Below are 17602 nucleotides of genomic sequence, written 5' to 3' on the forward strand. Positions count from 1 at the left end.
GGGGCGTTACTTCACACCCTACTGGCACCCCCAGCGCTCCCGCAGGAAGCGCAACAAGCGCAGGCGAGCGCCCGCTCGTCCCTCCCGGCCCACCCGCCCGCGGACTACGCTTCCCAGCAACCCCGCCGGGGCTCGCTCCTCCCCCGCCCTCCCACTCTTCGCCGCATGGCATCACGGTCTTTGTAGTGTCCCCATGGCACACATATCCCTTCCCTACATCGGGCCTTGGCGGTGAAGGAAACTATCACTCCCGTCCGCCCCTGCGGCGCCGCGCGTGCGCCACCGGCGTGGAAGTGCGCGAGGCCGCGGCGCTGCGGGCACTGAGGCGGCCGGGGGGCGGTGAGAGCGGCGGCGGCTTCCGCGTCGGGCGGCGGGCGGCGCTCGGTACCGCCCGGGCAGCACCGGCACCGGCGGCGTCTGAGAGGCGGCGGTCGTTGTCCGGCGCGCAGGGAATGCGCCTGTGAGGGCGGCGGAGGAGCGGGTGCGGGTGAAACCCGGGCGGAGAGGAGCGGAGCGATGTCCCAGCCCCAGCAGCCGCCGCCGCCGTCCCCTCAGCAGCAGCCGCAGCCGCCGCCTCCGTCCGCCTCCAAGAAGCGAGACCGGCGCATCTTCTCGGGCACCTGCCCCGATCCCAAATGCCAGGCGCGGCTGTTCTTCCCGGCGTACGGGCCGCAGGGCAGCGGCAGCATCGAGTGCACGGACTGCGGGCGGCGCCACGAGCAGCGGCAGCTGCTGGCCGTGGAGGAGGTGACGGACCCCGACCTGGTGCTGCACAACCTGCTGCGGAATGCGCTGCTGGGCGTCAGCGGCGCCGGCCCGCCCCGCAGGAACACTGAGCTCGTCAAAGTCAATGGCCTCTCCAACTACCACTGCAAGCTCCTGGCCCCCATCCTGGCCCGCTATGGGATGGACAAGCAGACTGGCAAAGCCAAGCTCCTCACGGAGATGAACCAGGGAGACATCTTTGACTGCTCCCTCCTGGGCGACCGCGCCTTCCTCATCGAGCCAGAGCACGTTGAAACCATGGGTTATGGGAAGGACCGCTCTGGCAGCCTCATCTACCTGCACGACACCCTGGAGGACATCAAGAAGGCCAACAACAGTCAAGAGTGCCTCATTCCTGTCCACGTGGATGGAGATGGCCACTGCCTCGTCCATGCAGTCTCACGAGCGCTTGTTGGCAGGGAGCTGTTCTGGCATGCTCTCCGAGAGAATCTAAAGAAGCATTTTGAGGAGAATCTAAGCCACTACAAGGCGCTTTTCCATGACTTTATTGATGCTGCAGAGTGGGAGGATATTATAAATGAATGTGACCCTTTGTTTGTTCCTCCAGAAGGTGTGCCAATGGGCCTTAGGAATATTCATATCTTTGGTCTGGCCAACGTGCTTCACCGGCCTATCATCCTGTTAGACTCCTTGAGCGGAATGCGAAGCTCTGGAGACTATTCAGCAACATTCCTCCCTGGTCTGATACCTCTGGAAAAATGCATGGGGAAAGATGGCATGTTGAACAAGCCGATCTGTATTGCGTGGAGTAGCTCAGGACGTAACCATTATATTCCTCTGGTTGGAATAAAAGGTGCTGCTTTACCTAAGCTGCCTAGGAAGCTCCTTCCTAAAGCCTGGGGAGTTCCTCAAGACCTCATAAAAAAATACATCATGTTAGAGGAGGATGGTGGTTGTATTATTGGAGGAGACAGAAGTTTGCAGGATAAGTACTTGATGAGGCTTGTTGCTGCAATGGAGGAGGTTTTCATGAGTAAACACGGTATCCACCCCAGTCTTGTAGCTGATGTGCATCAGTATTTCTACAGAAGGACTGGTGTAATAGGGGTCCAGCCCGAAGAGGTCACTGCAGCTGCCAAAAAAGCAGTGATGGACAACCGCCTTCACAGGTGCCTCATCTGTGGGGCTCTTTCAGAGCATCATGTTCCCCCAGAGTGGCTGGCTCCAGGGGGGAAGCTGTATAACCTGGCAAAAAGTACTCACGGCCAGCTAAGGCCTGACAAAAATTACAGTTTTCCCCTGAACAGTTTGGTGTGTTCTTATAACCCTGTGAAGGATGTGCTGGTACCAGACTATGGCCTGAGTAATTTGACTGTTTGTAACTGGTGCCATGGTAACTTAATGCGTCGTGTCAGAGAGGATGGGTCTGTTTTGTATATCGATGGAGACAGAACTAATACTAGGTCTTCAGGTGGCAAATGTGGCTGTGGATTCAAACATTACTGGGAAGGTAAAGAATACGACAATCTGCCTGAAGCTTTTCCTATAACTCTAGAGTGGGGTGGAAGAGTGGTGAGAGAGACTGTCTACTGGTTCCAGTATGAAAGTGACACCTCTTTGAACAGCAATGTGTATGATGTCGCCATGAAACTTGTTACCAAGCACTTCCCTGGTGAATTTGGTAGTGAGATTCTTGTGCAGAAAGTTGTCAACACAATACTGCACCAAACTGCCAAAAAGAACCCTGATGATTATACCCCTGTAAATATTGATGGTGCTCATGCCCAAAGAGCTGAGGATGTACAGCAAGGACAAGAGTTAGAGTCGCAACTTCCAACCAAAATCATTTTGACTGGACAGAAGACTAAAACTTTGCACAAGGAGGAGTTGAATATGAGCAAGGCTGAAAGAACTGTTCAGCAGAACATTGCAGACCAGGCTTCCGTAATGCAGAAACGGAAAAGCGAAAAATTGAAACAAGAGCATAAAGGGCAACCCAGGACTGCTTCTCCTGGGGCTGTTCGTGAGGGGCCCTCATCTGCACCTGCTACACCAACCAAAACCCCATATTCTCCAACATCTGCAAAAGAAAAGAAAATTCGAATAACCACCAATGATGGGAGGCAGTCAATGCTTACTTTGAAGTGCACTACCACCTTCTTAGAACTCCAGGAAGGCATAGCGAGAGAATTTAATATTCCCCCGTATTTGCAATGTATTCGCTATGGCTTTCCTCCAAAAGAGCTTCTGCCTCCCAAAGAAGGCATGGAAAACGAGCCTGTTCCTTTGCAGCACGGTGACAGGATTGCCATAGAAATTCTGAAGGGCAAGGAGGAAGGCAGGCAGGCTGCCTCAGCTCACTCAGCCCATGCTGTGAAGCACGAAGATGTTGCTGTGACCAGTAAGATCTCATCGAAGGATCTGCAAGAGCAAGTTGACAAGGAGATGTATTCACTCTGTCTTCTGGCAACACTCATGGGTAAGGCTTGACTTCGTGTTATTCTTCAAAATTATGTTTTTAAGTAGAAGATAACATGTTGCAAACTGTAGTTACATATACATTTCCCTTTTTTTAAAATCATGCTTTATCAGGTTAATTCCCTTAGTCCTTTATTAATGTTAATATGCTGTCTGACTTTTAGAAATTGTATATATGAGGTATATGAGATACTTGTTTTACCTTTGCTATAAAGTCCTCTTTTAAAAATGACTGTTTAGAGGTGATTGCATTGCATCTGCTGTCCTGCCTTTCATTAGGCACACATTGGAAGTGTACATGTGAAAGCTACAAACTTTTTTTTTTCCTACATCTCATTCAGGTTTCAGGAAATAAATTCAGAGCGGGGGTGAGAAGGGGATGCTGAATGTCTGCTCATTGGAAGTTTGAGGAACAAATTTTCATCTTTGTAGTAGGAGGAAATCCTGACATTTGGCCCCACAAGGAGTTGTCTTGGTTTAAGCTTATCAATTTGACATTTGCTTCTTAGGTAATCTGTTAGTTTTAAATGAAGATCTGGTCTTTTTAAAGATTTAAGAAAAGTATTATTTCAGCATGTAAACAGAGGAGAAACTGAAAGAATCTAAACGTGGATCTGAATTCCAAAGGTTGGACATAGGGTTGCAAAGCTATGCTTATAAATTATCAGTCATGTAAATCTGACTGTGACTAATTCATGACAAAAGGACTTTTCTCAGGTGCCTTTGTATTTTCCTTTTTGAACTCAGGAGACATGGACCCCTGTTTGTGTATTTTGTTCATCAGGTTTCACAGTTCTTGCTGCTTTCTGGCAGGAAGTAGAACTGTAATTATTAATATTCAGCTCTACAAACCAGTTGAATAGTCATGTTTACAGGTTTTTTTTGTGGGAGCCTTCTCTTTTGCTGGAGGGATTTGGTGTGGCTAAAGCATGTGATGTTTCAGAAACGAAACAATTACGTAATCACAGAGTGGTATGTCAAAAGTTCATCAAGCAGGTCTTTGATTCTTTTCCAAGTATGATTGTTTACTCCTGTGTCTTTTACAACACAGTGTGCTGAATTACTACTCACCTCGTCACACTGACATTTACACCCCAGTTCCAAAGTGCAGGAAAAAGTTAGATTTAAAAGTTGTCTTAACTTCTAGATGAAGTTTAAAAGAGTGCACTCCTTTCTGCAGGAAATACTGCTGGAAGTATAGTTACTGACTTCAAAAAACTTCAGCATGCTTTAAAATATCTTGGTTACTTAAGCATTAAGATGTGTAATTATTTTACAGGTGCTTATCCATAAACTGTGAGCTGATCTTGTATGCAAGAATGACTTTTGGTCTTTGCCATCACTACTGTTAGATTCTGCTTTAAGAGCACTGGTTGGAATAAAATTTATCTCGCCTTTCTCTGGCTGTATCCACTGTGCATTACTAATAGAAGTAAAATCAGCAGCAAGTGATAAACCAACCAGTTATAAAACCTTATGCAATTACTGAATAGGATGCTGTTACTATAGAATCAATTTTCTCATTGTGTCTTCATTTTCCTTGAAAAATACTTGTGAGAGAAAGAAATCTAGTTACAAGACTGTTCACAATTGAGATTTTTCAACAGATTAACAAACTTCCCAAGTCCTTGCGCTTTCTTAAAGGTGGCAATTCCTCAAGGTGGCATATTCAGCCTTTTGAGACAGGAAGCCTTAGTTTTTCTCAGCAACATTTCTGTACTGCTAAAAACTGCTGCAGAGGTCTGAGAGCCAGCTTTGTAACTTTGTTCTCCTAAAAACATTCCTATAATACAGTGAGATTAGAATGTGTAGAGGGGAGATGCTGTTGAGATAGCTCATTGAGCCAGACACACTTTTCTTTTCCCCAGTGCCCATAGTGGAAATGTGTCTTCATACACCCATAATTATTCATTCTGTGTGCTTAAACCATTTTCTTTCATACAGTCTCCTATAGGCTGAAATACTTTTCTTATTTCAGCTACTAGAATTTTTCTTTTCTGGTCTCATCTACTTATTAGAATTTTAGATCATGTTCTTAAGTTTTTCTGTATGTAATTTTTTAAAAAGCCTTGGGAAATTAAATATTGTAATTTCTGGACCAATTAACATATTATGCATGATTTTTTGTAAAGCTTTCTCTTCTTTTTGTTTATTTAGCTCAAAATGCAGAATTCTGTAGGGAAATTACTAAAGGAATTGGAATTTTGCATTAACATATTTAAAACATATTTTAAACCAGATTTAATTACACCCCTGCAGAGGCATTCTGAATATGTGCAAACTAGATATGAATTTATTTTGATTGGTTTGTTTTACATTGATGAATTCATCCATACACAATGAATCAAAATAACCAGGTTTAAATTTAATGTATTATGTGATACCAGGATTTCCATGGAATTAAACAGCTTGCTTTGAAGCCAGCTGAGCTTACCTATAACGTATGTTTATCAATTGAGTTTTTATTAGTATTGCACTTTATGTGTTCTCTCTGCTGTCTGAAGTGACAGTCCTGGCCTTGCAGCAGGCTAGGTTATATCAGTGAACAAGGCCTGTTTGTGTGTAGGACAGCCTTGATTTGTTCCCATACCTTAATGTTCTGGGGTTGGGATCTGGTCTGAGGAAGTGTGTACTGGAGCAGGAACAATATAATCTCTTTGATACATGTAGTGTCTTGAGGGAGTTTTTAACTAAATGATCATCCAAATTAACTTGTGACCTATAAACATCTTGCTACCATGGCAAACAAATCCAAAACAAACAGTAAAACTAAACTAGCAACAAAAATGTGCAAACCTCAAATGTAGTTTAGTTGAGTCATACATACTAGTTCCTCTGATCTGGGAAAGTCCAGTTGTAACTGTGGGCTTTTTTTGTCTTCCAGTGGGAGATGTCTATCAAAACAGTGTCATTAGTTTGTATTTCTTTCAGTGGCTGATGCTTTTGTGTTGTGAGCCCTGCTCTCCATGCTTTCCTGCATGTAGTACTTGTTAGTATTGCATAAAAGGCTATCTAAACAGTGATGCTTCCCTTGTGCAAGGCTTAAAAAATCCTACCCACAGCAAATAGGGAATATTTCCTTGGAAAATACCAGTAATTCTAAAACAGGGCTTCTTCTTTAAGTCCACTTGTTGTCTTGTGGAATGAGAGAGAGAGTCCTTCAAATAGTAATGGATTGCTTGATGCAGTAAAGGACTCCTTAGTATGGAGTCCTGCTGGCTGTGGCCTCTTCAGGCTTCAGTGTACTGGCAGCTGTATTCTGATACTCCTCAGTGCAGTGGTTATTTTGATTCCTGTGGGCAGTGTTTAAACCATCAGGGAGACTTGGAAGAGGCACAGCAGCGATGCTCTGGAGACATAGTGTATAGGGAAGTGCATTTCAAATTGCCAATGAGAGTAAGGACACAGGTAACAGTGATAGAAGACTTCCTTCAGCAGGTCATGGAAAATAAGAAAGCAGTTGGTTTATTACTTCAATGTTCATCTTGGAAGCGAAGGCTGAATTTGTGAGCTTGATGTGCAAATGAATGCAGTGAGCCTGAGCGTATATGGTTTGAAGGAATGCTTTCAAAATTAATCAGATTATATCGGTCTCCTGTCTTTAAAACATCCAAAGAGAGAATGCAGTGAATGTGCACTGTACCTTTGTAAAGCAAATGGGGGTTTGAGTAATGCCTGCAGTGGAGAGGTGAGTGATAGTTGTGGGGGAACACACGAGCAGGGGAGCATACAGTCCTGTGCCTCCTGTGCTCTTTTATTTTATTTCCCCTATAACAGCAAGCAAAGACATATTGGTGGGTTATATTTTACAGCCTCACACATTCCAGCTATCTCTATTCAAGTAGTACAACCAGTTAACTATAGTTGAAGATTTACATTTTGCAATCTTAATAGAAATTTGAGAGATGTTGTTATTGAGATTTCAATCCCTATAGAAGGGGGCAATTTTTATGTAACATATCTCAATATGTTCCTTGTATATTTAATGGAAAGTGGGAAAACCAATTCTTTCTTTAAAATATGTACAGTTGTTTCTGCATAAGGGTAACAGAATTTATCAGAACTTTCTGATAAGCAGTTTGTACTTTCTAAGCAGTTTGTACTGCTTAGACAGCTACAGCACGTCACTTCTCTGAAGCAGATAAGTGGTTAGCAAAATCAGGAAAAGGGTATAGGCAAAATGCAAATCTGAACTGATTGAGCAGGTGCTATTAGGTCACTGATATTCCATCACTGTAACCCAATTTTTCTGTTCTTTATATTCCTTTCCTTTCTAGGTTGGGTTTTTTTTCCCTCTCCATGGCATTTAAAATTGTTAAATTTCAATGCCATTTTTGGCATTGTTGACAAACGCTGGTTATACAGGATTGCCAGGGCCTCATGGTTGGTATTTTGTTTCTAACTCTCAGGAAAAGCAAGGTACAGACATAGCTTCTATGCAGCTGCCTGGGTGGACATTTGTGTCTCAGCTGCAGTATTAAGTCTACTGTGTGGCAGCTGTGAAATTGAGCTCTGATTTTTGAGGTGGTGTAGGAATATAGAATTCAAGTTTTAATGAGCAAGGATATGTCCTTGAATTTTGGAAGTGTGTTAGTAATTTCCTAGTTTAATGTTGAAAGCAGAGGTAGGAGGGGAATGCAGACTCGTGTTTAGGGCCTGGCAAAGAACCAGGAGCTGCATCTTGGATTAAATCAAATTTGGGAACTTTTGTACTAGAACATGTAGGATATTTGACTGCAGACAGTGCTTTGTTTTTCTAAAAATCTTTCAATGTCCCAGGCTCATGTTCTGTGCATTTGCAATAAAAATTCAAATTCTTAATTGCATAGAAGAGAGGACTCAACTTTTGATTTAAGGAGTTGCATTTTCAGCTATTGTCTATAATGTGAAAATCCAACTGTTTAATTTTAATGTTCGTGTTTAATTTTTACAGGAGAAGATGTTTGGTCTTATGCAAAGGGGCTTCCTCAGTTGTTTCAGCAGGGTGGAGTCTTCTACAGCATAATGAAGAAAACAACAGGTATTTTTTAGTTTTGTTTTTATTCCTTCCTTCCTTCCTCTGTTTCCAAATCCTGAAAATTGTAAATTGGTATTGAGTCACTTGTAAGCATAAATATATTTTTAAAAATTCTACTACTATGGTAAATATTAATTCTTAAATATTGGAGAACTCCTACTGCTCCCTCAGACAGACTAAGACTAGGGAATCTGCCTAAACCTATTTAATTGAACTTAAACTTTGTACTTTCTGAAATTTCTGCTTCCTGAATTGTACAAATAACTCTTTTTTTTTCTTAATGACAATATGACTAAGAAAAGTCAACTGGTTCTTTGTTTTCCTAATAGTTTTCTCCTGTAAAGATCAAAAAACAAGAAAATCATAGTACCTATTATTTTACTTTAAGATGCTTACTGGATGAGGAGTTTACCTTTCTTGTGCTTCTTAGTAGATCTTTTATACAGGGTACTGCATGTTTTAAATTTAAATGATTGATTAAATTTGTTTTTCTAATATTCCTAAGATTATTGTTCAAAAGTAAAACTATCCATCCCCTTCTTGAATTGCTGAATGTTGCATCTTGGGTTCTGTGCAGAATAACCAAGTAAGTGGCGTATATTTGATTTTTAGGCGGCTTTACAAATACTGCCTACAAAAAATAGCAACTGTTTCTTTAGAGAAGAAAGTACTAAGGAGTTATTTTCTCCCCAAGTTTATTTTACTGATGAAATCTTTGCATTCACAGTTTAGCTCTTGTGATTTCAGCTATTATAATTGTTCCTTTGCTGCTTTCTTGCTGTTTGATTTTTTCTTAGGCAGTTTTATCAACCTTAACTTTATCTTACTTATTTCTGGAAATAAATTAAAATGTGTGATACTCCCTGCCCACTACCTCTCACTGAATTATTAGCCTGATAATAGAGTTAGCATGCGTCTTATATCTGTTTCCTTTTAGTCTTCCTTCTTTTGCTATACTTGTACAGTAACGAGTGGTGTGTTGTTTGTGGAAAGTGAATCAGCTTAAACAGTGCCTGATGGAAAGGGTATTTTTGATCAATTAATGGCTAACCAAATTTGAAATCCTGGAATGAATCTGAGGAGTTTTAACCCAGCTCAGAGAGAATGTCAAACTTAAAAGCCATTTTTCCTGGCTTACTGTGTAAGAAATAAAGCTGTAGGAGATAATAGTGTAAAATGCCTTCATACACAGAAGTGCAATAGTTTCAAATACAGACTGTCTTGGTAGGTACAACTCCTATTTCAGCATTGTGTTTCCAGTGTGCAACAATCTGACTCATCTTTCCACTTTAAGAAGCTACTTACCTATTTATAATCATCTAGGTAATGTAATGTATCTATCATACTGGACCTTAGGAACAAAGCTGTCTGTGAAGTGTAGGTACTGTTAATTGATTGAAACTTGATTTAATAGATCTTGTTTAAGATCCTACTTTGAGATTTTGGGATTGCAGTTTCAGAGGCAGTTCTGGTCAATCATAGGAATTGTTTCAGTTCTCTCTTTGCAAATGAAAGTTGAGCTGCTAAATTGTGTACTTAAAATATGTTCTTTAGGTGAAGTTAGACAGACAGGTATTTGAGGTTAAATTTTGTTCTGCATTTTGGCTGTTTGGTTATTGGTTTCCATGGATATGAAAAGAAAGGTGCTACATGTCTGAAGCTCTCAGAACAAAATCTTATTTGTAGGTCCTCTGCAATTGTGCATGTGTGGAGGATGAGTGAGATTAATCAGTAGGTTCATTAGGATGAAAACAGTTGAATAACTTATCCAATTATTGAATGAGCTTTTCCACTGTTGCCCAGAATACTCATTTTGAAAGCATTGTATTTGGTAATAAAAACTAGAAATAGAGTTTGCTTGTTGTATTTATTCCCTTCTGAATAATTTCTGGTGGTCTTCTTTAAGAACTTTGAGAATGAGAGGAAAAATCCCAACAATTTACCTGTTCCTGGCACCTCTTAAACTGTGTTGTTTTCATTGTAGCTTTCCATGCATAGCTGATGGAACTAAAGTGAAGAGAATGGTTGCAGCCAAGTTTTCATCTGCAGATAGCTTTTAACTCACAGAAAGCCACCATCACTGAAGTGATACCGTACTGCTTTTACTACAGCCTGCATGGGACAGAGTTGAAAGCGTTATTTTGTGTTTTATGATGATAAACTGTAAAAAATGAATTATGTCCATTTTTGGCACACAGAAACTTCAGAACTTAAAATTATCTAGTGAACTCTCAGTCTTAACAGACTGGTGAAATTTTAAGTGGGACAATTAAACAGCAGAGCAATAATATTATGCCTTATATTTGTTTTGTAAAGGTTAATAGTTATAATATCCAGGACTACTAAATACAATAAGCTTTAAACACATCTGTTAATCTAGCAACACTTCCTCTCAGAGAACAAGGCAAAATAGCAAATTTGAAATTCCTCAGGCATAGCAGCAGTTAGGCAACCATAAATCCTACTACAGTTCTAACTAGTATGGAAGTAGTCTCAAATAGTATTTCTCCAGATAGTGTTTTGAAATGTTCTTCTTGTCAGTTTTCAGGTTTTGATTTTTGATGGTTTGGTTTTATGTGATTTTGGGTGTTTGGGGTGGTGGTAGTGTTGGAGTTTGGCTTGTTTTACATTACTACAAATTGTAGGGGCGTGGTTATTTTATCTTGTAATAGTACAGTATTGTGTCTTCATCAGAGTCATCATAGAGGGCAGCAGCATCTTTGCAGCATGCTGTGGTTATTGTATGGCATAAAAGCCTAAGTTTTTTCTCCCACAGTAGTAACTTTCAGTGTTTGATTTTACATACTTGTTTCAGTAAATTTAAATACAGTAATTACTGTGTGTTCAGAGCACGCCTTAAAATATGTTAGCACTTTGAATAACTTTTTCTGTCTTTATAGGTTTGGCTGATGGCAAGCACTGCACTTTTCCACATCTGCCTGGTAAAAACTTTGTGTACAATGCAGCAGAAGACAGATTAGAGCTGTGTGTGGATGCTGCTGGGCACTTCCCGATCGGTCCTGATGTCGAAGAGCTGGTTAAAGAGGCCTTAAGTCAAGTGCGAGCAGAAGCTACTTCAAGAAGCAGGGAAGCAAGTCCTTCACATGGAATGCTGAAGCTGGGTAGTGGTGGAGTAGTGAAAAAGAAATCTGAACAACTACATAACATAACTGCATTTCAAGGAAAGGGTCATTCCCTAGGAACTGCATCTAGTAGTCAACAACATGATCAAAGAGCCAGGGAAGCACCACTTTTAAGAAAGCATAGCACGGAAACGGACTTCAGTCCTTCTGCTAAAATTGAGCCTTCTGTATTCACAGCTGCTTCTGGTAACAGTGAGCTTATTCGAATTGCTCCGGGAGTTGTGACAATGAGAGACAGCAGGCAGCTTGACCCCACTTTGATTGAGGCACAGAGAAAAAAGTTGCAGGAAATGGTCTCTTCTATTCAGGCTTCAATGGATAGACATTTGCGGGATCAGAATACAGAGCAGTCAGCATCAGTTGATGTATCTCAAAGAAAAGTAGAGGCAGTGAGTTCAGCTGCTAAAACTGGGAGCTTTCAGGCTGCCTTACCTGAATCATGCTCTGTGCCAAGTGGTACTGAACACTTGAATACTGAATCAACTGATGGTAACATGGTGAATTCTGTGGGAACAACATTCCCTGCAAGGTCTAAAGCACAAAAGGGAAATTCTGTTGAGGAGCTTGAGGAGATGGATAGTCAAGATGCAGGAATCACTAATGCAACTGAGCCAATGGATCACTCTTGATAGGTTAAAATCTAATAAGGGTAGAAGAAATTACTGTTCAAATGTAATGTTTATTGGCTGGGCCACACAAAGTGATTAGTTATTAAATCTTGTATGTATGTCAAAGATTACATCATCTTATTCAGTGCATGATAAGCATGTGATTGGCAATAGCTTTCAATATTACCATACTGCTGCCCAGGCTGGCTCTGTTACCTGTAAATTAGTTATTAGGAAATGCACTGAGATGAATATCTGCTGTACATGTGGGTTCTTGAAAATTCTTTGTAATTTTTAGTTTCTTAAAAGTCTTAACATTTAAGCCCATGCAAGGTTCTTACCATGGTAGCTTAAGGTTACTGGAAGGACTAGAAAGGCAAAACTAGAAACATGGCAAAGTTAATTCTGTCCCAGGTACTTAATTCCAATAAAAAATGCCCTATTATCATAAATTAGACATGCATTTCAAAAAGTAACTGAAACTAAACTTCTGCTCAATTTGATAATGTAGCATATACAGTATTTTTAATTACACTTTGCTGGCACTTCTCCAACTTAATAACTTTTTCATTCATATCCTCCTCTCAGAAATCTTGGAATAAGTGTAACTTTAGTAAACTGAAGTATAAGTTCTCCTACTGTCAGTTAGAAAGCAAATTAGAAAAAAGGCCACATAGAATATGATGAAGACATATTGAATGTGGTGTGGTTATGCATGGCTGTCTGAGCCAACACAACCATTTTGGTGCTCTCTTGGTAGCATTTCCTCCCAAATACCACACTGGTCAGATGGTTGTGCAACTTTTGAGACAATTACAGGAGAGAAGTTGCAAGTAAGAGCAAATACTCAATGGCAAATCCATTTGTTTTAGAAGACTTAGATTGCTAGCATTGGTTAGAAATGGCAAAAATGAAATAACAGCTGTCCTCTTAAGAGCAAATTAACAATTTATTGGAAGGAAATGACTCTCTAACACACATTATCCTGAAGTGTTTGGTGATAATTGAGCTTTTAAAAGCTCACTGTTTACTCTGTGGGAACAAGGGATACATGCTGTTTCAGTGTCTATAAAGACTACCCACCTCTCTCAGCCTCACTTCAGTTTGTGCTGCAGATTTCCCTGCATCAGTGATAATAGAGCTGGTATCCACTTAAGCAGTGTGTTCATCAGACCTGTAGTGCTAGTTTTTAAGAAGCAGCCATTGTGCTTGCTCCCTAAGGATGGAATGTGTTTTTGATACTGCACTTTGCTTCCTATCTTCATAGTCATTTAAATGCACTATTGTTACTTCTTCTCATGGTAAAATAACGTTGAATGGATGAAAAGATGCTAATACAGCTTCAAAGGAATTAAGAGCATTTAAATACTGAAGTCTGTGTTTGTGCACATATAGGCTTTTACCAGTTCACAAATGTGGTTTGTGTTGTGTATGTATTCAGGAAAGTCTCCTCACTTTTTACATTTCTAATCACTTAAACAGTTCTAAGTGTTAGTATGATAAGATGTCCCATGGGGAAGGATTTATTTTTGTATGTAGAACTGAAATTAAGCAAGTCACTTAAATAATAGCCCTTCTCTTTTGTCAAGGTAAATTAAAATTACTCTGTTGGTTAACTTTTTATATAGATGGTACAAATATTTTATGATTTCATACACTACTTAGAGGTCAAATATAAACATCACATTTTCACAAACAAATGAAAAATGTTAAGATCTCAAATTGCTATCTGGTAAGTTAGCAGTTTGGAAACTTGGAATGTATGAAGTAATTGGCTTGCCAGAACTGACCTTGCTGATGCACTGATTAACTGGCAGGGCTTATTCAGTGAGAAACAGGATGCACATGCAGCACCTGGAAGCCTGCCATGACTTCTGAAAACATTTAGTCTCCCATGAATCAGTCTAGCTCGCTGAAGGCTACATCTATATAGAAAATGTTGAGTAGAGGCTTGTGCTTTGTCACAGTGTTAAAAAAGTATAGCAGTGACTTGTTCCTGGGAAAGAATTTCAATCAAGGGAGGCTGAGGGGGAGGAATCTCCTGGATATCTTGCATTTTAGACCAGGTAACCAATGCTTTGACAGTTTTAACCTTTTCTTTAGGAAAAAAAGTCTCCCTTGGCTGGAAAAATGAGTGAGCAGTGTGTATGAGCGAATTTCAAGTTTGAAATAAACTGAAGTATTTATTGCACGTCATTCTTATTTCAAGGAAAAATACTTAATTCTTTCATGCCTTTCTGGTAAGACTGCAGAAGTTTGTGTGCCTTTTAGTAAAGAGGAAGGCTTGGTTTAGTTTTGACACACTTCCCATCTCAGCAGTAATTTGACATTTTTCTTCTTATCTAAATAGACATAGAAACAGATAATAGCTCTGTTTGACTCACCATTTGTGTCATCTTGGGCCCACTCAAGTCGTGTAGAACCCTCCAGTTCCTAAAAGAAGATGGTCTCACAGGACTGGCAAAATGGTGTCAGTCACAAGATCCACTGGTGTGAATTCTGGAAGGCAGGATTGTGCATATTTTCTTGCAGTGTTCTTATCTCACATGGCTTTTTCATGCTTTTAATATCAGTGGTTTTGAGAAAGATAGATAGCTTTTGATACTTTCAAGTGAAGCTAAACTTTATCTTTGTGCCAGTGAGATTTGTGACTGTACAGAAGAAGTGAAATAAAGAACACCGAAGTGTAAGTTGGAATAGAAGTTTTGATTGGTTGCTGGCAGTGGGTGCAAATTTAAGTGGAGACAAATCTGTGTGCCTGTCCAAGAAGCACCAGTGTGCTTGTTAGAATTCCCTATTAGAGTCAGGAAAATGCTGGTGAGGTACAAGGACAGGGAAGACTTCAGCTCATTGTGGATGATATGATGTGTCAGTAGGACTTCTCAAATGTCAAGAATGGTGCCCTTTTCTTGAAATGTAAAGGCAAACAACCCAAATTCTTGCTGCCAAATTGCCTGTGGAAAGAGGGTGTGGTTTTGAGTACCCACCTTGATTACTTTCTTGTCTGAAGGCCAAGGATCTTCTATGCTGTGTCTCATGGCAAAGAAGACTCATTATTGGAAAATCTTAAATGTTACTATGGCTTAGTATGAATAACCCAAAGATGATTGCTAAAAATACAGGCCTAGTACAAAAATTAAAAAAAAAAAAAAAAAAAAAAGGGGGGGGGGGGAATGAACTAGATTGCTGAGGAGCATTTAGAAAACCTTGGGAGAGCAGATCAGTTTTCCAAGACTTTTAGTACTTCAAATGGCTGGATGCCTAGCTGACTTTTTGATAGTGCTGTTTCTCTCTGAATTGTTTACATTTCAGCAAGGGAAAAGAAAATGCAGATTTTCAAATGAAATCAAAGAAATGAATTTGGGATGTCTTCCCTGTTGTAGTCGCAGAACAGCTGTGTGCATTGTTGGCTTTGTGAATTCCATATAGTTTACTAGTCTTGTGCTGGCTGCAAAATACAAGCTAGACATTGCCTCTGACAGAATGCTCTACCAGTGTCACAGAGGCACAGTGCCCCAGGGCTGTGTGCTAACAACCCTGCAAGGCCAAAATACTTGATTTACAATCTTTCATAAAGTAGAATCTGTTGTCATTGTCACAGGGTTAGTGGAGTTGCTTGCTACTTTTTCAATGCGCTGAAAATGCCAGGAAACAAAATTCTTGGTATGTTTACAGTTGGGAGAGTGATGCTCAATATGAGTTGTATGGAAAATGAATGATTTAAGAAGATGCCACTGTTATCTCTCCATTTGTTTGGCTCCTATTTTTAAATATCAGAATTTACACGCTTTTGTAAAATAATAATAATATGAATATGAAGTTAATCCTTTTGTTTAAAAAAGCCACAACAGAGAGTGGTTTCTTTGTTTTGCTTGTGGATATCAGTTTAACTTAATGAAGAAGTTGCTTAAGATCTTTAGAATGCAGGATTCCCTCTGAGCCCTTATGCCTGTGGTTGAGCAATAAAAGGTTGAAACAAGAGTGGTATTTTCAGAGTTATTTTACGTTTGATGAGGATTATTGCCAAGAAATGAAAGAGTGCACTTTTAGGAGGGAATGCTATTTAAAATGTATAAATAGGAATTAAAATAGTGTATATATTTAGAAAAAAATCTTTTTAAAAAGTAAGTGCTTTACATGTTGAATTAAAAATAAATTAGCATAGAAACTATACCATCTTCACAGTACTGGCTGTTATCCAGCAAGGTTTGGTTTGTTCTATTTGTGATTGCTGTACTAATTATATTTGATTTTTTTATCAGTAATGTAACAATAGTGTATTATAACAGTATATAGTGTACTATACTACACTTCACTGTACAGTATTTGGAATTTTCTTTGATTGCTATATTAAAACTATAAGTTGAAACATCTGCTTTGGTTTTATAAGGTGTAATTTTTATCTAGCCTTTCACACATTAGCTTGTTTAATTAATGCTAATTTGCCTACAAAATGAGTCAGTTGAAAATGTATTACTTTCTGCATTTTGCATATATAGTGCATTATACTTGCATACATGAATACTAGTACAGAAGTTGAAAAACTGATACAATTCTTAGAAAAGTAAAATCTGGTGTTACCCGTTTTCCTTTAGTAATGGTTCTTTCTCAAAATAATTTTTGAGAGAAAATCTCTTTAAGAAAAAAGTTGGGTTTTTTGACCTCATGCCTAATCTAAATATTTCATTCAACACATAGGACCTTTGAATTTGAGAGATTTCTAAACCATATATGTTTTATATATTTGAGACCAAAATTCAATACCTGAATTTCTTTTTTTTTAATTGTCATCAAGATGTAGAAAAAATGGTGACCAAGTCAGCATTTAAGATACCTTGCAATCTGTGATTTGAAACGTTGGTCAAAGTGTATTTCAAAGCAAAATTGTAATGCCTGCATAAAATAGTCAAGTATGAATAGTACAATTTGGAAGAACCAGGCTTCTGAAAAGGTGGCAATACTCAAAGATTAACATACTGACAACTATTTAAATTATCTCTATGCTTTTACCATCAGCTACATGTGGTACTTTGTTTCACAAATTTGCTTTAATCAGAACTTCTGAGCCTAGAAACAAGCCATAAAACCCATCTGCAAAACTCTTGTGTTACTTCTTCCGGTATTTACTGAAAGGCCTTAATTCCAAGTGTGCTAGCATTAAAGCATTCTTTTAAATGATGGGTGTAAATACACTGTTAATTTTGATTGCATGTCATATCATGAAGAATTGAAAATTATCCTTCAGAAGATTTGTATTTCAAAAGCTTAAATGATTAATGCTAAGCTAGAAATTCGCTCATCTTTATTAATACAGTACTTATCATCTTAGCCAACAACAGTACTGAATGTATGAAGTAACAAAGTTGTGTGCTTTCAAAGTGTTTTAATTTTACTTCTGCAATTAATTGTACAGTCTTAATATCTGTTTAAATTTTTATTTTGGGTTGGAGTTGTTTGGTTTGGGTTGTTATTTGTTGTTTGGTTGGTTGGTCTTGGTTTTTTTTTTTTTATGCATGTCCACAGCAAATCTGTTGTAACATCACTTAAAACCCCATCTTCCTGTCACCATAAATCTCCTCAAAATACAGTCTTATCCTTAGGGTCAGGGTGAGAGTGAACCTTGGATATTC

The 17602-nt window shown here is 39.4% G+C and overlaps 1 protein-coding gene across 1 annotated transcript; it reads left to right on the forward strand.

The window, feature by feature from the left end:
* Positions 1 to 328: 328 nt before the first annotated feature.
* On the forward strand, positions 329 to 16345 carry VCPIP1 (valosin containing protein interacting protein 1). The gene is made up of 3 exons (XM_021555600.2): positions 329 to 3205; positions 8138 to 8224; positions 11122 to 16345. Exons 1-3 carry the CDS (start codon positions 517 to 519, stop codon positions 11991 to 11993), a joined length of 3648 nt encoding a protein of 1215 aa, XP_021411275.1. The 5' UTR covers positions 329 to 516; the 3' UTR covers positions 11994 to 16345.
* The last annotated feature ends 1257 nt before the right edge of the window (positions 16346 to 17602 follow it).

This window comes from Lonchura striata, chromosome 1, assembly GCF_046129695.1.
Source record: "Lonchura striata isolate bLonStr1 chromosome 1, bLonStr1.mat, whole genome shotgun sequence".
Taxonomy (NCBI): Eukaryota; Metazoa; Chordata; class Aves; order Passeriformes; family Estrildidae; genus Lonchura; species Lonchura striata.